Source organism: Danio rerio, chromosome 7 (genome assembly GCF_052040795.2).
Source record: "Danio rerio strain M-AB ecotype USA chromosome 7, GRCz13ab, whole genome shotgun sequence".
Classification (NCBI taxonomy): Eukaryota; Metazoa; Chordata; class Actinopteri; order Cypriniformes; family Danionidae; genus Danio; species Danio rerio.
The window spans coordinates 56904759-56927229 of NC_141027.1; the positions used below are offsets into that span (position 1 = coordinate 56904759).

Genomic DNA, 22471 nt, shown 5'->3' on the forward strand with positions numbered 1-22471 from the left:
GTGATAGCTTACATAAGAATAATAGTGTGATTTTCAGTTCATTGTAAAGTTAAAGTAAATGCAAACTAAAAATATCAATATTTTCTGACTCTGCATTGAAAAAAAGGTATTGAAATTGTTTACTCATAATCTGATAGTAAATCATGTTGAACCGAATGTGAAATTCTGAAATAGCTGGACTTATTTATGGAAATTTAACTTATTTCAGTATTCTTTGACTTATGTATGACTTCATCAAAACACAGCCTCTACCGGAAAAGTAGTTTACTGATGTCAAAACCAGCAAAGTAACTTGGTGCTTTTTGATGTACGTAATACTGGGTACATTTGAATGTCTGCCAATGATTCTTGTCAAGGACGCAGTAAGTGATTTCTGGAAAAGGATGTTGCTATTTGAATTCCAGAAAACAAACCAGCCCTGTTTTTAGCAGGATCACACTCTTATCTTGATGCCTTCACCCACACATTCCCAACACACTACACAACACATGCAACAACTGTAACAAGTCATCTCCTCTATTAAAAAACAAAATGTTTTTCATAACATAATTATGCTTATTTAATTATAGTTCAAAATTATATCTACATTAATTGGTAACACTTAAGTTTAAGTACCAATTCCCACTATTAACTACTGTATATTGGCTTATTACCTGTAGATTAATAAAATATGGTCACACTTTACAATAAGGTTCATTAGTTAATGCATTTACTGAAAGGCAACAAACAATGAACAATACATTTACTACTGTATTTGTTCATGTTAGTTAATGTTAGTTAATGAAAATACGGTAGTTCATTGTTAGTTCATGTTAACTCATGGTGCATTAACTAATGTTAACAAGCACCAACATCTTAATAACGCATTAGTAAATGTTCAATTATGATTAATAAATGCTGTACAAGTGTTGTTCATGATTAGTTCATGTAAGTAAATTAATTAACTAATGAACGATGAGTAAATGATGACTTGATTTTTATTTTTGCGTGAACTATCCCTTTATATAAATATGCTCAATGTAAACAATTTCAACTAATAAAATATCAGTGGACAGTATCTAATAGAAGCAACAGTTAAAAGTGTGTTGATATATAGTGGGTGCAGAATACTACTTTAGTTCATTAAAGCAAGAATAGCAAAATAAAGTAAAACTTGTGAAAAAAATGTGTAAATATTGTTAATATAATAAAAAATGTTAATATTATAAAAAATTTCCTCAAATGATTTGTTTGTAGCCCCTTTATTCATCAGGGGTCACCACAGCGAAATGAACCGCCAACTTATCCAGCATTTGTTTTACACATCGAATGCCCTTCCAGCTGCAACCTTGTACTGGGAAACATCATCTAAAGCACATGTCTTTGGACTGTGAGGGAAACACCTGGAGGAAACTCATACAAACACAAAGAGAACAAGCAAACCCAGCAGGGACTCGACCTTCTGGCTGTGAGGCAACAGTGCTAATCACTCAGCCACCGTGTCTCCCTTCCAAAAGTCTTGTGAGAAACAAATAACTCAAAAATCCCATTCATCAATGTAAAATCATAAAATCAATTTATGTCTTTTATTTAAAATGTTGAAATCAGTGAGTAAATCCAGAAAAATTGCTGTGTAGAACAAGGCAGGAACCATTAGTTAAATGTGTTTCAGCTTGGAGATATAAACTGTATACATAATAAACTGATAAAAACTATGTTGTGCTGTTAAATAAAACCACATGGGCTCAGGAGCACGGCAACTCAACACAGTCTGCTGCGTGTTGTTCATGAAGATCAGTGATGCTGCTGCTTCTCAAGGTTAGCGCTGATCTCAGATCATCAAGAAGACAGTGGAGATGTGTGCAAAAGTGCAGAGACGTACGCTGCGATAAATCTAAAGCACAGTCATTAGGAACATGTGAAGAAGCAGCTTGAGACTTCTGATCACTCTCTCGGTTGAGGTAATCAAATGACATATCTGACAGGTCCACGTGCTTCTCTTGAAAAACACAAGACACAGAAGAACAAGCAGACAAAAGACATAATGATACAGTTAATATGGAGCTTGTAAAGTACCAACCAGAAATGCTGAAGGACCACTGGATTGATGGTGAAATCTGTTTAAAAAAATAATAGTCTCAGAATGATTGCCAGACAAGTCTTATGGTATAAGTATTTAATCCGTGCAGGTACATATCCAGTATAGCTAGGACCCGTTCCACCCTTCTGCCCCAGGCCTCTCAGTCAAACACACTTTTAGCCTCCTCCAAAAAGCTCTGAAACAAAGAGCATGGCACAATGCCATAAACAAAGTGCAGTGCAGTTTAGACAAGAACAGAGAGAACAGGAAAACACAAGGAACTCAAAGCTCAGATAATAGGCACACCAGCAGAACTTGATGCAGCACAGTCTTTTGCAGCAAGTCTTGTTTAGGACCATCTTTTGTAATGTTGTTCAGGGAATAATTAGATTCATAACTTACCACACAAAGGTATCTTGGTTTTGCAAATGAATCCAATGTCCACTCCAATGAGAAAAAGGAATAAAATACCCTTTTATTAATAAAATAGATCCAGTGAAAAAGAAGAATGAAAGAATAATAAGAACAAAACAAACCCTTTACTTTATTCTCTGCTAAGAATAAAGGACCTGAGACATTTACTATAAAGAAGTCAGTTAAGAGCACTGCTGGTTTTTATGATTCAGCCTTTTATACAGTATTTATGCATGCGTTACTGCTGATATATTTGGGTACTACTATATCAGGAAAGCTTGTAAAATATCTATATCAAGGTAGCTTGTAGTATATCTCTAAACATGTAAATCGGTTCATTAGGGTTGTCCACCAAAGTCATATCTTTTAGCTGGCCAAGGATATTTTCTTTTGGATGTAGCATTTCCATACTGTACCTCCTCCAGGTTACGATTGTAGCAATTTTTTAGAACTGTTATTTGGACCGTATCCTCCTTTAGTGCCAGTACATGGCCGACCCACTTTAGTACACTATTTGTGATCTCTTCGAACTCTCTCTCGAAGGTGCCTCTGGGAAACGGGCCTGGGCACGGTTCGGGAAGGATAGTGTGAGTACACTCTTAATGTCCTTAAACCAACCAGACACCACAATAGGTATGTTTTCAAACAGTAAAAACCACTTGTTATTTGTCTTTACCTCACCCCTAAACCCAGTCCTCACAGGGAACCTGTGGAAAAAATTTCAATGTGAGAATAACGCTTTGAATAATAAGGAAATCAACACCAAGAATTTGTAAATTATTGTTTGCTATTCATCATGTCAAGTTAAAATCAATAAATCCTACTGGAATATGAAATCCTAGTAGAAGCCAATGAAATTTACTGTTTTTAATAGTTAAAATATGTTTGTTTGTTTTTTTTTTTCATTCCTCATTGTAGAAACTACGTTCATATTTTATTCATTTATTTTTATTTATGTATTTGTGAACAAAGATAAATGCTATTTCGGACTGTTTCTCGCTCAAACGTTGCTTAGTGACTAAAAGGCTCACAGAGAATATGTGTTGAAAACATCCGGAGTGTGTCAGCCTTGTGCTCAATTTTAAAACCGCAAGTCAACATCTCCGCCTAGTGGACACAATTGAATATACAGATATAAGAGTTAAGTTAAATATTATTATGAATTAGTTGTTTTTCCTGTTATATATATTTACCATTAGCCTAGTAGTCTAATCACAGCAGTCTGTTTATTCAGTCTGTGCACCTGTTTATTCAAATACAATACTTGTGGCGACAACCTTTCACAACTTGTCATTCATAATAAAACCAACTTCCGTATTAATATGGTATAGGACAAGTATGTTTTTAGAAGGGTAAACTACTGTCAATATGTTAATAGAGAGAAAAAGACAGAAATACAAATGCAAATCCTACTAAGAACATTTATATTACATAATCAAATTCTTATCCATGCTATTATGCTTAGTTTGATTAAATAGTTGAATGATTCTTCTTTTGTAAAACACTGTAAAACACAACAGTCAACTTTATCAAATGAAATGAGTGTAGTTAACTCAAAATTGACTGAAAATTAATTTTACTTATTTGAAAAGAGTTTTGAACTCAGTGTTAAAGGTAATGAGTTAATATTAAATACCTTCTTATTTCAACCTAAATGTAGTAAGTTCACGGTACTTGTATACATTAGTTTTTTTAAGTCAAATGGTTTGTAGCAAACGGTTCCCTCAAACGGTTTGAGTTGCCTTAACTTATTGGGTTTTACAGTACTCAGTTGGTTTGAGTTCCCTTCATTTATTGGGTTTTACAGTGCTCAAATTAATTCGTTTACTTAAATGGAGTAAGTGCACAGTACTTATTGGGATTCGTTTTTGAACCTAAATTATTTGTTGCAATTGGTTTCCTCAAACAGTTTGAGTTACCTTAACTTTTTTGGGGTGTACAGTGTGTGATCAAGGGATTGAGACAAGAGCAGGTGTATAAAGCTGCGTTCACTTTAACACCAAAAGCATCTGATGTAGCCTACTAGTTCATGTACTGTTCTAGTACATTCCAATACGTTGGTTTTCAAGACAATCGACTATAAGTGAAATTTCACAAAGACAGGCATTTTAGCATGTGTGGTATATTTTTGTATACTTCAATCTTTTTTTCTTTTTCAATAACATAATGAGATTAGGGCTCAAGGCAATTCGTAACAAGCTGAACTCGTAGGAATTAGCCAACAAACTGACAAAACGTAAAAAAGTTAAGTTCACTCGAGAGATCGGGCTGGATTTGACTGATGTGGAAGTTTGAGAGTATGACAGTACACACTTTTAGAGGTATTTTTTATCTGTGGAAGCTAAAAAATGTTTGCCAAGTTTTTGAAAGTTTGAATGGATGACAGTACAAAATTTTAGAGGCATTTTGCTTTTGTAATCTGTGGAAGCCAAAAAATAATAAGACTAGTTTATAAATCACATTTACGAGCAAACTGTGCTGTTGATTTTGGTATTTTGATTGATTGATTGATTGATTGATTGATTGATTGATTGATTGATTGATTGATTGATTGATTGATTGATTGATTGATTGATTGATTGATTGATTGATTGATTGATTGATTGATTGATTGATTGATTGATTGATGCTTTAGCGTATTGGTCGGTTGTTTCTTTTTTTACTTATGTGTTTGTGTGTCTCTCTCTCTTTCTCTCTCATCCTGTCCTGTTCCTGCTTTCAGGTTGCCCAGCCCTAATTAGACATGCTGCACGCATGCGCTGTGGTTAGTGCTTGGAGAATGAAGCATCTTTTGAAAAGCAGGCCGATGGAGTCAGATCGTAGGGGAAGAGACGGAGAGCTTTCCAAAGAATGTGTCGTTCTTGTTTAAAACCTGTTGAAGTGTTTTCTTGTTGTTCTTAAATTGTGAACTTTAAGGTGCTCTCCACCTTTCTTCTCCTCCCTCCTTGTTGTGACTGTCACACACATATTTTTTTATGATAAAGCTGTAAGCTGAACGCCGTAGGTGCTGAATGCCATCTACTTTGACACTGACATTTTCTCCTGTTTTTTGGTTTAGTATAAGAGTAAGTGTAGTATTTGTAATTGATTTTCTGCATTTCTTTTGGTTCATTAGGTAAGTTATCTTTGGGGTGTAGTTAGCTAATGTTTTGTTTATTGTTTTGGCCTTGCTCAGTCCTAAAGCATTTTACAAACTTTTTCCCCCTTCTCACAATAAAAGAATCTTTAAAGTCATTTAAATCATAACCTGCTAACTGATTATTTATTTATTTTCTTTAACTTATGTTCAACATCAGCCCTAGACATTTGGGGTTGTAACAATTGATTGATTGATTGATTGATTGATTGATTGATTGATTGACGGATGGATGGATGGATGGATGGATGGATGGATGGATGGATGGATGGATGGATGTATTGATGGATGGATGGATGGATTGATTGATTAATTGATTGATTGATTGATTGATTGATTGATTGATTGATTGATTGATTGATTGATTGATTGATTGATTGATTGATTGATTGATTGATTGATTGATTGATTGATTGGATGTTCAACTGTTGTTATTTTCTTAAATATTCACAACTTTAAATTTACCTGAGTCATGTCTTTACATGAAAATTTGGTTCATGTTTTGACTGAGAAGGCTACTGTACCATTCATTCAATGTTTATTTTATAAAAATATTTATTAATATGGTTGTAAGTCACAACAATTCTCAACATCCATCTCTTATCAAGTGTGTAGTGAACTTTAAATGCCCTAATTGGGTGCTTTATTTGCAGATTTTTTGGTCCTTAAAAGTACTGCAGATTCTTGAAAACAGGGCTTGGATTGTGATTCTCTTATTTAGTAGATAGTGCTTCTTAGAAGTTCAGCCCTCTAGTGTTTTCCTCTGTTCACGTTATTAGCATTGAATTTCATGTGATTACTTAGGAAATTGGCAGGTTATAAAATACCGTATGAACAGTTTTTACATAAACTTACTTGTGATGTGTGCATGGATGATCTTTTAATAATCAGAATGATCATTTGACTATCAGAATTCAAGCTAATTAACACCTGGAAATTTAGCACATTTTACGTTGTTTGCAATTTTTTTTTAATCTTATTCGTCTTATACATGTTCTCTATTCTGTATTATGTGCATGCACATGTATAATATTATACTGTATTGTTTAAAGTTTACTTTAAACACATTTAGTTAGTAATAGGAGTATGCATTCTAATTATTAAGTGTCATTTAATTTCCGTTTTATTATCCACAAATAGGCATCATTACATTACGCAGTACAGGTTAGTGACCTTGTTTTTAACAAGGCGACCCAGCATCTAAGGAACTGACACTGGCCAGTAAGCAGTCACCCAGAACAGTCTAACAACTCATTATATATACATCAATCATCCAGAACACCTTGGCCAACGTAAGGACTCTCTAAAAATACAGAAAAAATCATGGCAACTACAAGCAGCGTTGGTAACGACTTTTACACAGGCATAAATTTTCTTCAAACTGTGCTAATAAACTTGATTACTCTTTGAAGGTTACTTGTTGAACGGACCAGGAAGAAAAGAAAACCTAGATGCTGAATGTAAGGAGACCCTGATGTCAAAGCACTTAATAAGGTTCTCCTGTTTCTATCTGTAGACCCAGTTCATCCAGTTACAGGTAACTTGAGAGCTGGTTTAAGAACAGGTTGAACGTGACAAAAAAACAAAAACTTGATTACAGAAGAGTAAAGATTCGTCCAAACACCAGCTGTTCACCAAAACCCTGCAGATAACCGTGTTGTTGTTTATCCAGTGTGGTAAGCATGGGTCGTCACTGGTTCAACTGTCCCAGCATGCTCACTGTTCAGGCACCATCATCTGTCTACAGGAGATTACAGCTAAGCCCTGATATTCATTAATCTGTGGATCAAGAGTTACAATCTCCCAATGTACATATTTGACTAAAGCAATGATTCACGTAATGTCTGAGATTTTACCTCTGCAAAGCATGTTCTATGTTTTTAAGAACACCCCTTTTCGTATGGTTAATCACTGTGTTTAATAACTTGTTAAATTTATGGATTCTTAATAACAATTAGAATAATTCTGTAAAATTTTGGAATATATTAATCCAACTTTAGTTTGTCTTATGCAATAAAAACAAGTGAATGGAGTTATAATTGAATATTGTATAATCATAAAAAGTTGATATGTAGTCATAGGTGAGCATTTAATAGCCGCTATGAACATTGATAATTAATTCAGAATGTATAGCTTGCTCTACGTCCTTAATAGCCTACAACATTCATAATTAAGCTTGATCAAAGTCATATTTAATTTTACAATTAAACATCTTGCTATATATCTTGGGTACACAATTAAGTGAAAACTAATGTCATATTTTGACTCCTCCAGTTTAAACAAACTTAATGTTTACAGTTATGACATGGCTCTAAAATATTTTATTGTTCTCCCTTCTTTTGACGCATGCTGTTCCTCAAGTGTAAGTGGACGCGCACGCGCGCACAACCGCTGGTGTTTAATATCCGAAAAGCACAGGAATAAACAACAGCGGGGTTCTGGAGGACATCGGTGTTAGATAATCGGCTTTATTCCCGAAAGCATTTTTTTACTCAACCTTTTTTTCCCCTGCCGACTGTGTTAGATATTCAGGTGATCTTTATGAGATAGATTATTCCTGTCCATCAGAGCAGTGTCCTGTGAGAGACGCGCAAGAGGAGCTCATGGCAGCGTTTCACTGCAGCAAACTAACTTCCAGGATGGGACGAGGAACATCTATCGACTTATTAAACTTGGGTGATACTCATTCCTAATTTAAATATTTGAATAATATGACAACTGAGGAAAAAAACATGTTCTATTAGGATAAAAATGCAGGTAAGTCGAAAGACTTTTTGTTTGTTCTGTTTTATGAAATGGTATGCATTGAACGATTTTTCAATTATATTGCACAGTCATAAAGCACAACAAAAAATACAGTTATAAATCATAAATGTGCTCAATTTGGTCATAGTTGAGTTTTACATTTTCTCTTTACACATTTTCTTTCTGATTATGCCAACTTTTATATGCATTGTAAGGGATAAGGGTGTAGAAATTAAATATATAATGTATCCATATATATTATGTCATAATTTATTGTTTTCAGATCAGTAAACATTGGTTAATATTTAAAGCACAAGTAATTTTAATAAACCAGTAAATACCTAAAAGTAAAAGATACAAACAGGTTATAAAAGCATCTTACAGTGAATCCACGAATTAAGTGATACAGTCTTAAAATTAATGTTACAAAACTGAATCAAAGTCATACCATAGAAAAAAAAAACTAAAACAATTTAGTTTCCATATAGAACCTTTCAGTGAACATTTCCTAGAATAACATTTTGCTAGTGTGAGGTATCCATTTAATAATCTAAAGAACCTTTCTGTTATGCAAAGTTCTTTTTTGGATTTTAATTAGAAAGTTTAATTTTGCATAATTAAAGTGTAGAGTAAACTGAAATCTTAATTTGTGTTTATGTGCATGAACCAACATGTGGCTTTGGACAGTGAATAAATAATGACAAAATCGTTTTCTTCATTTTTTACAAATATTTCTTTATACATTTATTTGTTTGTTTGGATGAAACTAACCATTCAACTTAGAATAAAGTATGTAGTTCCAGAGTAAAATGATGTTTGAGGGAGTGAAGTTACAAATTTTAGTTAAAAAATTAAAAGTACTTTTCGAATAGAGGTTTATAGGATAATTTATGTTGCCCCATTTCCGAATGTAACTTTTTTAATAAAGAGGAGGTGGACTTACATAACTGGAAACAGCTGAATGGAAAGCAATTTGTTTTCGGTCAGCCCACTTCATCTGCTGTTATTTAAAAAGATTCATAGCCGTGTATGGTGCACTGTAGGCACAGATCTAAATGCCCATATGGTTGATTAATTCTTAAGATCTTGTAGAAACTCAATAGCGCCTCCCTAAGGAAACATGGCAGTAGAACAGTTTTCTACAGTACTATGATATTATAGACTGATATAACCATTGTATTATGACTACTGTAATATATTGGGCTGTTCTTCCTAAACCTAAACAAACTGGTAAATGACTGCATGACTGATGTCGGTTATGGTCTGTTTCCTATATCATAACTCAAAGGGAAAGATTCTGTCATCATGTGATCACCCTTCTCTTGTCACTTGAGATTCTTTCTTCTGTTGAACACAGTATAAGAGATTCTGAAAAAGAACTGGAAATCGGTAACCATAGACTTCTATAGCTGTTTTCAGCTTTGGTCAAAATGTCTTTTGCAGAAAAAAGAAACAAATAAATGTTTGGAACCACTTAAGAGTGAGCAAATAGGGAGTACATTTTTATTTTGGGTGAACAATGCTTTCAAGCAGATCTTGAAGATCAGCATTGACCTCAGAGTGATCTGGAGTACAGTAAGAAGAGTCATGAGGTCATCTGCAGGACAATCGGCAAATTGCACCTGCAGCTTCTATTCAAGAGCACAGGGTAACAATTTATTATAGCAATTTTCTTAAAAACTTCCATGATCATTCTTGACTTCAGAGAAAACTTCTGTCAGTACTTCACTTTTGTGCATGTGCTCGCTCTCTCAGTAACCATTGCCAATACAACTGCGCTATATTGGAAACAACAGACATCACATTATTTTTGTAATATAACAACAAAAATAAATTAGCAGGTTTAAAAAAAATATATATATATATATATATATATATATATATTTTTTTTAAATATATATATATATATATATATATATATATATATATATATATATATATATATATATATATATATATATATATATATATATATATTAATTAATACAATATAATAAACAAATTACAGGCACTGTCAAATATTGCATTGAGGTTCTGATAATTAAATGTAAAAGCCTTTTGCATAATCCTCACTTTACAAATAAATAACAGTAAATTTTTTGTAAAAAGCTATAAGCATCACAATCCTATTGCTTTAAACTCACTTAAGTTAAAAATAACAGGCCATAGAAGCAAATGGAAATGATAAACTTTCAATCTATTAAACTTAAAGATTAAGCAGCTAATTTACAACTAATCTACAACCTGCAAGTCAATGCTTAAACTGTATATTGTACAGTCATAATAGTAGGCAGCCCAATCAAGGATGTGTGGTAGTTTTAATATTGGATCAATGAGTAGTGAAATAATCATAATGACTCCACGTTAAGGATTTTTGGACCAAAAAAATTATTCCAACAAACTTTAAATTGGACCCCCGGTCCGATTGTATGGAAGGGTGGGGTGGCTCTGGGGGGAAGTGGTGTCAAATAAGGCCATAAATCTAGGGTGACTGTTTCTATTCAACAGATTATAATAAAATTTATTTTAAATTTAAAATTAAAAAATAAAAATTTTTCACTGTTACGCTAGCCATGTGGCACCTTTTGACAGGTAAAAGCAACTGCTCTCTGCTCTCTACTGCTATTGCCTGAGGGATTGAGATGCACTTGTCAATGTTTGTGTACATGACTGACATATGGTGTGCAACAAGGCATGGCTTAAAACGCAGGTAAACATTATCTAAAAACATACAGTACCCTTAATGACAACTGTAGAAAGTGAAACTGAATCCTGGAGATTTAGAAATCCTTCGTTTTCTAAGTCCCAAAAAAGGACAAATAGTCACCCTATGAAATCTGGCTTTGAGTTTTGAAAACTGTTCATAATGCTTATTAGTTTCAGTTTAATCACATCCCTTTTTTTTTACAGTGTTCCACCAACTCCGGTGCTCTACTTCCTGTTTAAGCTACGAAAGCTGCATACCCACATATACCACAGTAATTCAAACCCAACAGCCCAAATGCCACCATGCCCATCATCAGCAATGCTAACCATGACTTTAGCAATCTCTCGGTCAGCACAGACGACAGCAGTCTTGACTTGTTCTTCACTGAAATCCCAGAGACTGAAACCATCAAAGGCGTGTACTTTCAGCGGGCCCAGCGACTATGTGGCATCTCTACTCTGAAAGACGTTGACCACAGTAAACTAGCCCTCATTAATGTTGGAGGGGATCGCTACACATTCCCATGGAGCACACTGGATGAATTCCCCCTCTCTCGGCTGGGACAGCTGCGTCACTGCAGCAGCCCGGATGATATCGCCCAGCTCTGTGATGACTATGATGAGGCTCGACGGGAATTCTTCTTTGACCGCAGCTCGGTGGCCTTTAGGGTCATCCTAAATTTTCTTGCCGCAGGGAAACTGAGGCTGCTGCGGCAGGTTTGTGCTGTGTCGCTGTCTGATGAACTCACCTACTGGGGTATCGACCCTGTTCATATGGAGCGCTGCTGCCGGCGCAAGTTGTTGTCTCGTGTGGAGGATGTGGCAGAAAAGAAGAGAAAGGAGGATGAGAGGAAGCAGAAGAGGCATGCCCTACAGAGGCCTCTTGCACAGGACAAGGGCTTCATCAGGCTCATGAATCGGCTGCAGGAGATAGTGGAAAACCCTCATTCCGGCTGGGCTGGGAAGCTCTTTGCGTGTTTCTCTGTGATCATGATTGCAGTGACAGTTATCAGCTTGTGTATCAGCACCTTGCCTGATCACGAAAACAGGGCAAGTCTACAAAATCACTCTTCTGTCTAATCCAGCGATGGGCAAACTTGATCCTGAAGGACCAGTGTCCCTGCATAGTTTTGCTCCAAGAATAATCAAACACAGTTTTTATTGACTTTGAAGACACTGATGTGTGTTTAGGTGTGTTTTATTAGTTTTTGAGCAAAACTATGCAGGGACACCTGCCCTTGAGGATCAAGTTTGCCCATGCCTGGTCTAATCACTCATAATCACTTTTGTATCGGGTTTGTGTGTTGTATTTATTTTGTGGAGAAGGGTCTGGCTGCAGACCGGATGTTTAATAATGTGTACACCTAACCCCACCCTTAACACTACGCCTCAAAGTAATATAGCTCTGAGTACATGTGTCTGAGACTGCAAGTCTGAGCTAGAAGTACTATTGGGTATATCATGATACAAAGCTAATGTTAAAAATATTGAATTTAATGACATGACATAGCTTTCTTGATTTCCTTAGATCACATATCATACCATTCTAGGGTTTCAGTCTTTTTTCCCCAAAAGTATATGCTAAACATGTTATAATACTTCATTAATTTATTTCTTTTCCTTTGGCTCAGTCCCTTTATTCATCAGGGGTTGCCACAGCAGAATGAATCGGCAACTTATAATACATGTTTTACACAGCAGATGGCCTTCCAGTACTGGGTAACACCCATGCACTCTCATATGCACACTCTCATACACTACGGCCAGTTTAATTTATTCAATTACCCTATAGCGCATGTATTTGGACTGTGGGGAAAACCCAAGCCAACACAGGGAAAACATGCAAACTCCACACAGAAATGCCAACTGACCCAGCCGGGACTCCAACCAGCGACCTTCTTGCTGTAAGACGACAGTGCTAAGCACTGAGCCACCGTGTTGGCCCAGTCATAATATTGTCATATTATAAGAAAAAGAACCAGGGTTAAGGCTTTTTCGTATTGTTGACCAATTAAATTTTAGCTAACTGAACTAAATCAGTTTCTAAAAATTTATATGATTTAAGGGCATTTAAGATTTTTTTATTAAAATATAAAAAAAACAATACATGTTTATATATTTTGCTTACTTATGTACTTATATTAACCCAGAGAAATAATTAGTTTTGCTAATGATGCTAATGGTGTCAAATACCCATTATTTCCAATTTGGTTGAATAGAAAACAGGGAAATACCAAAGTATGTTGAGCATTTTATTAGACTGCGCACATCAGTATTAAAACAGAATCTTTAAATTTGTTTTGTTTTGTAAAACAGTGCTGCAGGGTGCAAGGTGGCCCAGTGGGTAGCATGATCGCCTTAAAGCAAGAAGATCACTGTTTGAGCCTCGGCTGGGAAGCTGAATGAATGAATGAATAAATGAATGAATGAAACAGTGCTGCTTCTTCCGGACATGAACATTACTGGAAAAGCTCAACTGAGGCAAAATAAAAGCTCTGCTGCATTCATGTCACACTGCTTCATACTACCATAATAATAAGTTTCGAATACTTAAGCTCACCCATGAACATGATTTCTGAAAGAGCACACAGCTGGAAGCTCAGCACTCATCCTTTACCTCTGGGTGTTTTGATTGGGTGGAGCAGCTGTCTTTTCATTTCCAGCATGGATATCCATAATTCCTAACTTTTCTTAAAGGCATTCTATCCAAAGAAATTACAATTTTGATATAAATTACTCACCATTAAGTTGGTCCAAACTTGTATGAATGTATTAGTAACACTTTATTTTGATGGTCCATTTGTGTATTAGTAGATTGTCTGCTTAACATGTGTTGATACTGCTGCTAAACAGACATTTAACCAATAGTATCTGGATTCAGCCTTTATGATGCAAGCTGAGATTGCATCACTCAGCGATACATTGTCAGACACAATGCACTCAATTAAGTGAGTGATGTTATTGTGACGGGTATCGTTAGCGGTTGGATTAGGTGAGCGCAATAAAAAACATTGGATGGAGCTCAGATTGCACTACACCAAGTCTGTATCCAGACCCCTTTAACTGACTATAAGAAACTTTGCAAGTACGTCAACACACTAAACCTAACCCCAACCTAGCAGTCTGCTTATAATCTAATGAAAATTAGTTGGCATTTAGATGCAATGTAACTTAAATTCAACAAATGGACCATTAAATTAAAGTGTGATCACTATTTATTTCCCCCTGTAGATGTGGATAGCCTAACACTAGCTGGTTTCACATTCTAAATTCTTCAAACAATCTTCGAGGTTCAACAGAATATTTTTAATAAAATGTTTACTTCCATTCCTTGATATTGATTGGTTGAGGCTCACTTTATGGGTAACAGCTCCACCTCTTTCATATACAATAAGATCAGCAGTAAAATATCACTTTTTTTTAATTGCCTTTTCACCGTTCCTTTATTTGTTCTTTTACAGGGCGAATGCACAGAAAAGTGCCGCAACATATTCATTGTGGAAACGGTGTGTGTGGCCTGGTTCTCCATGGAGTTTTTGTTGCGCTTCCTGCAGGCTGAAAGCAAAATGCAGTTTCTTCGAAATCCACTTAATGTCATCGATGTCATAGCCATTCTACCATACTACATTTCTTTGGTTGTTGATAGCGAAGATACGTCTGATGAAGCTGAGCTTAATGGTGCCGGGACAAGTCGTGGATATTTAGATAAACTGGGTTTAATACTGCGGGTCATGCGGGCCCTGCGAATCCTCTATGTAATGCGACTGGCGAGACACTCATTGGGCCTTCAGACGCTTGGTCTTACAATGCAGCGGAGCATGCGAGAGTTTGGACTCCTGCTACTTTTCCTCTGCGTCGCTGTGGCTTTATTCTCTCCTCTAGTCCATTTGGCAGAGAAGGAATTCAGCAAGGGCAAAGCCACTGGTCCCAATAGCTTCAGCAGCATCCCTGCGTCCTATTGGTGGGCAATCATATCCATGACCACGGTCGGCTATGGTGACATGGTGCCATACAGTATACCTGGCCAGGTTGTGGCCTTTAGCAGCATATTGAGTGGTATTCTCATTATGGCCTTTCCAGCAACATCCATCTTCCATGTGTTTTCTCGTTCATATCACGAACTGAAGCGGGAACAAGAAATGATTTATAAAGAAGAGCGAGTGGCCATCCTGGATGCCACTGCTAAAGAGGATGCCCAGAGACTGTTGAAGAGAGACTCCTTTTCTTGGGCCATTGCTAACAGAAATAGCCTGCGTAAAGACAATGGCACAGCTGCCATTCAGCCAACCCTCACTGCTGCTGCATGTTGCAAAGATATCTGACATGTTACTTCCATTTTTTTTCTGTTGGATTTCTGTATGTTTTAATGAGTCTGCTGGAAAGAGTTTGTGTAATAAATATCTTAATCATTGAAATTAAGTTTTCAAAGATTTGACCTACCTGTTATTACATCCTCCATAGGCAGCAATAGTTCCAATATGTTCAAGAAGAGGAACCAAAGATATTGCCTAAGCATTTTATGTGACTTCAGTGGTTCAACTGTAATCACATGAAGTTCCATGAACAGTTTTGTGTGTCAAAACCTGTAAATATGACTGTGCTCACCTACAGTTAGATCCCTAAATATTTGGACGTTGACACAATTCTAACATTTTTGGCTCTATACACCAACACAATGGATTTAAAATTAAACGAACAAGACGTGCTTTAACTGCATATTGTCAGCTTTAATTTGAGTATTTACATCCAAATCAGGTGAACGCTGTAGGAATTGCAACACTTTGCATATGTGCCTCCCACTTGTTAAGGGTGCAAAAGTTGGACAGAATAATAATCTTCATAATAATAATAACTTTCACCTTTTAATACAGGGTGGGCCATTTATATGGATACACCTTAATAAAATGGGAGAGGTTGGTGATATTAGCATCCTGTTTGTGGCACATTAGTATATGTGAGGGGACGTGTAAACAACTTATACAAGAAAAAAGTTACGTTAAAACCAGGCCCTCCATTGTTTTTTCTTGTGAAACTCCCAATAAGTTTGTTAAGGTGAATTCATATTAATGCCCCACCCTGTACTGTACTTGGTTGCAAATCCTTTGCAGTCAATTACAGCCTAAAGTCTGGAATGCATAGTCATCACCAGAAGTGGCTCTTCCATGGCCTCTACAGCAACTGACAGTCAGCAGTTAAAGCAAACTGTTAGTTGCTAAAGCAAATTAAAGTATTTCCTACCTCCCATGTCATGCCATTTAAATCACTAGCACAACAAAACAATCATTGTATTGCATGTATAGTAAATGCCCACCCTGATCTTATGTAAAGCCACTAGCCAACAATGTAGTTTTTACATTTTTTTGACACACAACTGTTATTTGGGCATCTTATGATTACAGTTGAACCATTAAAGTCATATAGGTTGTTTATATAATACATATATAATGTATTTGGTTCCTTTTCTGTATGTATGTAAATTTTATGGTCTCTGGACCATTCTGAAAATGTTTGAAGGTCCTGGGGATCGAAATTACAAGAAGGTGAGTAATTGTTAAGATAATTTTTATTTTTTGTGAACTAACCCTTTAAGTATACTTACTTTTATACTGAATGATATTTAATGAACAAATCTTTGCTTTGTTTTTGTAGTAGTAAACCAGATTAATACACTTCTACAAAAATTTACTACATGCCTTTAAAATGTAATAAGATTACTGTATGTCCAAACATTTTACAAACTGTATCCTGCGTTTTCCAAGCCACATTAGTCTAATGTGTATGTTAATTATTATATTGTTTGACAACAAACTGGGCTAGATAATTTTTTGGTTGTTTTGATTTTTAAATAAATTTATTAAAATTATATTTAACCCCAATCTGTTCCCCACTGTTCCCCTATAATGTTTGTACATAATTATATTATATTATTTTAAAATAATAATAATATAATATTAATATATTATATTACTATACTTTAATGTTTGTTTATAAATGGGAACAACCACAGAAATGCTTTTGAAACAAAACACAGAACACTCTATCTATTTTTTAAATTCAATTTAATTCATCTTTATTTCTATAGTATAAGCAGCTTAACCAGGACGCTCTAGTAAATTTAAACTGTTTTCAAAGTTGAAGTTCAGTTCAGTTTGGTTTAATTATCACTGCTGAAAGCCTAAACACTGAAGTGCAAATCCATCAATGTGCAGCTCCACAAGTCCTAAACAGTCTAAACAAGTCACAGCGAGTATAATATTTTTGTTTTTAATTAAACAATTTACAAGTTTTCTTTATATTTTAAAATGAAATAAACTAAAATATTAGTTTAATATAAAAAAATCTAAAATATAAAATAAACTATGTTATTAAAACAAGTAAACTATTTTGAATCATTTAGAAGTGTAAAAACTAGTTTTTTTTTTAAATATATAATGATAATGTACAATTTCAAGCACCACAAAATGGCTTGTCCCCACAGCCATGTACATATGAAAAGTGCTTTATTTTGAGGTAAAACATGATTTTTTTTTACCATTCAAAATGCAATCATGCATTTCTAACACCAAAATATATAATATACACATGTAAATGACAAGATAAAATTAAAGTCCAAATATTTTTATTAAAAAATTTAGTGAAAATAGTTTTTCTCTGAATTTGTGTCATTGGTGATGCTGCTAATAAATATCTATTATTGTGAAATAAAAAAATCTGGTTACATAACTTGACTCTCTTTTTCCTAGTGCCTGAGCATCTACAGTTTAAAGAAAAACCCATTGTAACTCAACTTCAGTTATGATAAATTTGTCATATTTATCAATCATGATTTTATATGAAGCTTTTTCTTTTTTGTTGACTTAAAGAATTGTAAAAACTAAAAATAATAATACAAGAACACAAATTGATTAATCTACTTAATTTTGTGAATATACAATGCCATTCAGCATGGTTAGATCATTACTTTTCTGCTGGGTCACACCAGAGAAGATAATTTGTCAACATTTGCTCATCATTTATGTCTTTAGTGTTATTGTTGCACTCAGTACACTACAACATAGTTTAATTTTCCTGCTGTGTCAATACACATACGTGTGGTTTCCAAAACAGCCTAAAGGGATTGTATATGTAAAAGAAGGTCTGTGGACTGACATTTTGCTGTATCATATATCCATTGAATTCTGTTGGTATCGAAATGTCTTTCGCTTTTGAAATGAATGCATATTTGATTATGTACAGCTACCGTAACTTGAACAATGACCTATGAAAGATGATTGAGGCCTAAAGTCTTTAAACACTGTAATGATTCCAAAGACTGACTCTTAAAAGTGTACTATTACATTACATTTCTCCCTTTATTTAAATATTAAACATAACTGTGAAAAAAAAAATACATTAAGATTTTTATAACTGATTTGCATTTTTACAGAGGTATCAGTGATGTGGTAATGTGTTGAACTCTTTGAACACTAATTGTAATTCCTTTGTTTTTTATGATTTTGTAGGGCTTTGGATTGAAAGCTGTCATGAGTTTTCATTTTTTCCATTTTACTAAGTACTGTAGCACCCAACTGATGATCAGAATGTGACACTTGTCCTGTTGTAAGAATATTATTTCATCTCTGTTTTTTTGCAATATCTGTGCTCCGAAGTATTTCATTTATCACTGGAGTATGCAAGGCTGGTAAATTAATGTTGACGGGTCATCCAAACAATAGCTAAAAGTTACTCATGTAGTCTGATAAAAGGTTTGCGCTACAATTTCTCAATAATTTGTCAAGCTTGTTTCCATACCTTTACTTTAACTGCATCCATGGATGTTGCCTTTTTGCGGGTTCTCATAAATCTCTCAAACTCACTTGTGGCCAACATTGGCTTGCAATGGTGAATACCAAGATGTTCATTCATTCATTCATTTTCTTGTCGGCTTAGTCCCTTTATTAATTCAGGGTCGGAATGAACCACCAACTTATCCAGCATGTTTTTACGCAGCGGATGCCCTTCCAGCTGCAACCCATCTCTGGGAAACAGACACAAACACATTCAGCTAGCTACCCACTGCGCCAATTTAATTTAATTTAATTTAACTTAATTTAATTCAATTTATTTCTATAGCACATTTGAAAACATCACAAGTTGACCAAGGTGCTTCAGATTACATGTACGCAAAATTGTACGCTGTACGCTGCTGTTCGCTGCAGCCATATCACCCTGCAGCCCAAGATTTGTTACTCAGTAAAGCTAAGCAAAGTGGTGTAGTGAGGCCAGCAGGGGGCGCTCAACCTGCTGTCTATGTGGGTGCTAATGCCCCAGTAAAAGTAAAGGGGACACTACATTGTCAGTGGGCTGCGTCTTTCAGATGAGATGTTAAACCAAGGTCCTGATTCTCCATGTTCATTAAAAATCCCATGGCACTTCTCGTAAAGAGTAGGGGTGTAACCCTGGTGTCCTTGCCAAAGTCCCTCAAATGGCCTTACAATCATGGCCTCCCTGTCATACCCATCCACCGAATTGGCTCTATCACTGTCTCTCCATTCCCCCTATAGCTGTGTGGTGTGCACACTGGCGCCATTGTCCTGTGGCTGCAGTCTCATAATCCAAGTGGATGCTGCACACTGGTGGTGTGGAGACCCCCCCCCCATGATTGTGAAGCGCTTTGGGTGTATGGCTATCAACAACAGATGCGCTATATAAATACAAATTACATTACATTCAATTGCAATTACAATGCATATAATGCAAAACACAAATGAGCAAATTACACCATAATGCCTACTAAGGGCAGTTACATGCTACTGATAACAAATGCATTTTCATTAATGATTTAAACAATCTAAAGAGTCACAGGATCTAATGTTAATAAAGAGGAAGGGTATTCCAGAGTCGAGGAGCTACCACTGAGATAGAACTGTCACCTTAAGTCTTTAACCTTGAAAACCATGAAGTCCTTCAAAACCAGGACATTTTATTGGGCTCTATATAAAATGGGCAACCAGTGCAGAGAAGCCAGCACAGGGGCATACACTAGTGCACTTCCGTGTGCCAGCAAGGAGTCTGGCCGCCGCATTTTGCACTAGCTGCAGCTGTGCAGTAAGCTTTTTCTCCAAACCAAGGCAAAAGAAGTTACAACAGTCCAGTCTGGAAGAAATAAATACATTAATAAGTTTCTAAATCGTTGAAGCTTAAAATGTTTTTCAACTTAGCCACTCAGCTAAAAAAAAAAAAAAAAAAAACGGGTTTGACATTCACATTTATTTGCCTTTAGAGTTTGAGCTCATACACTGCAAAAATGATTTTCTTAGTTTTGTGTCTTGTTTCTAGTCCAAACATCTAAAAACTTTTAAATCAAGAAGCATTTTCTAGGTAGGCAAAACATAATGTATTGTTTTGAGAAATAGTATGCCAAAATGAAGTGAGTTTTTCCTGGAAACAAGCAAAATAATCTGCCAATTGGGTAAGCAAATTAATTTTTTTTTTGTTGTATTTTCTTAAAACAAGACATTATGTTTTGCTTGTCTAGACAATTCTTCTTGATTTAGGAATGTTTAGATATTTAAACTTGAAAAAAACACAAAATATCTTAGAAAAGCATTTTTTGCAGTGTAGTCAAAAATCATCCCGTTTCCTCGCATGAGTAGTCACATTGGTTGCATAGGGGCCCAAGCGAGGGATCAGTTTCTTCACTACCCTAGATACACCATACAACACCTTAGATTTAGAGTCAACTGCAAAAAAATAGATGCCATACAGACCTTTGATCTTTTACAGCGTCCAGTACAAGGGTCCCAGATAGCAAATAAAAATGGGCCACTTTAGGCAGTTATGGGGCACTGGTGGTATTTCTTCCTAAATTAATTTGAGCCTGAAGTGGTCCACCTGTACAACAGCAAAGGGGGCAAAGATTTAAATTCATATATGGGCCATTTAAGGCATATATTGGGCACTTAAGGCTAATTGTAATCTGAATGTGAGCCTAATGTAGCCCATGTGGAAAATTATAAATTTTGCCCAAAAAATGGAGGACAAACAAGGGCCAGTGTGTAGTTAAATTTACTGAGAAGCGCGTGTTAGTATTCATGCTATGAATGAGGTGGTGAAAATCCATAGAAAGAAATTAAACACATATAAAAGAAGCTACTAATTAAGATTCTGTCATTCATTCATTCATTCATTTTCTTTTCGGCTTAGTTCCTTAATTAATCCAGGGTCGCCATTGTGGAATGAACCGCCAACTCATCCAGCATATGTTTTTATGTAGCAGAAGTCCTTCCAGCTGCAACCCATCTCGGGGAAACATCCATACACACTCATACACTATGGACAATTTAGCCTGCCCAGTTCACCTGTACCGCATGTCTTTGGACTGTGGGGAATCCGGAGCACCTAGAGGAAACGCGAACGCAGGGAGAACATGTAGACTCCACAAAGAAACGCCAACTGACCCAGCCGAGGCTCGAACCAGCGACCTTCTTGCTGTGAGGAAACAGCATTACCTACTGCGCCACTGCATCGCCCCAGATTAAGATACTTGGGCCGAAAAGATAAAATGGGCAAAGTAGTGGTTATGATTGAAGCTCAGGAACGAAGCACAAACACACAAATATCACAGAAAGCACAGACACTTAGAAGAGACACTTAAACTAAAGAGGCCTAGAGGAGAACTAAACAAAGGGGGATAATTAGAAAAACAGGAAGGAAGGACTAGAGCAGGGTTTTTCAAAGTCTAAGGCCCCGTTTACACTAGTGCGTTTTAGTTTTAAAACGGCATTTTAGAATGAAAACGATCCGCGTCCACACTCGCGTTTTACCCAGCGTTTCTGAACTGCTCTCCGTCCACACCAAAACGCTGAAAACGCACATCACGTGACCACACTCACACTAGCTCTGCTAGTCGGACTTCTCATCAAGCATCTCCCGCTGGATCTAATCTCACTATATTTATTAAACGGGATATTTCATTTATCTTGTTGTCTTTATCTAACGACATATTCCCTGACTTTGGTCATTGGAATCTATTACTTGTTCTCAGGTAACGTGTTTTGGCTGAGCGCAAAGATAAGTTAATGATTAATGTAACCACGTAGCCTACATTCTGTATATTGACTGATCGCTTGCCTTTATTTCCTATAATGTATAAACTTATTGTGTTATACTTTGAAAATGGCCATTATCGATTATTAAAACTGATACTCAGCAAAAGAGAGGGTATGTTTCGTATTTTCACTGAAATTGAAAGGAGGCAGTTATTATCGGCTCCGTTTTGTTATAAATGTCCACACAGTGAAGATGACGCTCATCTTATGCAGCACGACGCCTCAACATGTTTGCTGTCTAAGTTGCTAATATTAAAATGAAAATAGGCAGTTCCTTAAATCATGTTTACATTTTATTGTTGAGAAAGTGAAACAACGAAG

General features: G+C 35.7%; 2 protein-coding genes across 4 annotated transcripts in view; one reads left to right on the forward strand and one right to left on the reverse strand.

Annotated features, from left to right (window-relative positions):
• The window catches only part of csnk2a2a (casein kinase 2, alpha prime polypeptide a), a 471730-nt gene that overhangs the window by 356270 nt on the left and 92989 nt on the right, over positions 1-22471 (reverse strand). The window lies entirely within an intron of this gene.
• On the forward strand, positions 8003-15479 carry kcng4b (potassium voltage-gated channel, subfamily G, member 4b). 3 transcript variants are annotated; one of them, XM_087261963.1, is made up of 3 exons: positions 8003-8366; positions 11265-12110; positions 14522-15479. In XM_087261963.1, exons 2-3 carry the CDS (start codon positions 11364-11366, stop codon positions 15380-15382), a joined length of 1608 nt encoding a protein of 535 aa, XP_087118089.1. In that variant the 5' UTR covers positions 8003-8366; positions 11265-11363; the 3' UTR covers positions 15383-15479. The 3 variants fall into 3 exon arrangements, with proteins under 3 accessions (XP_087118089.1, XP_087118090.1, XP_087118091.1); XM_087261964.1 differs by having other exon boundaries at positions 8003-8285; XM_087261965.1 differs by lacking the exon at positions 8003-8366 and having other exon boundaries at positions 11421-12779.

Excerpts from the sequence above, each read along its gene's own strand:
- kcng4b (XM_087261963.1), top strand. The coding sequence starts at position 11,364 with ATGCCCATCATCAGCAATGCTAACCATGACTTTAGCAATCTCTCGGTC. Across the intron at positions 12,111-14,521 it reads TGCCTGATCACGAAAACAGG|GGCGAATGCACAGAAAAGTG; the intron begins GCAAGTCTACAA and ends GTTCTTTTACAG.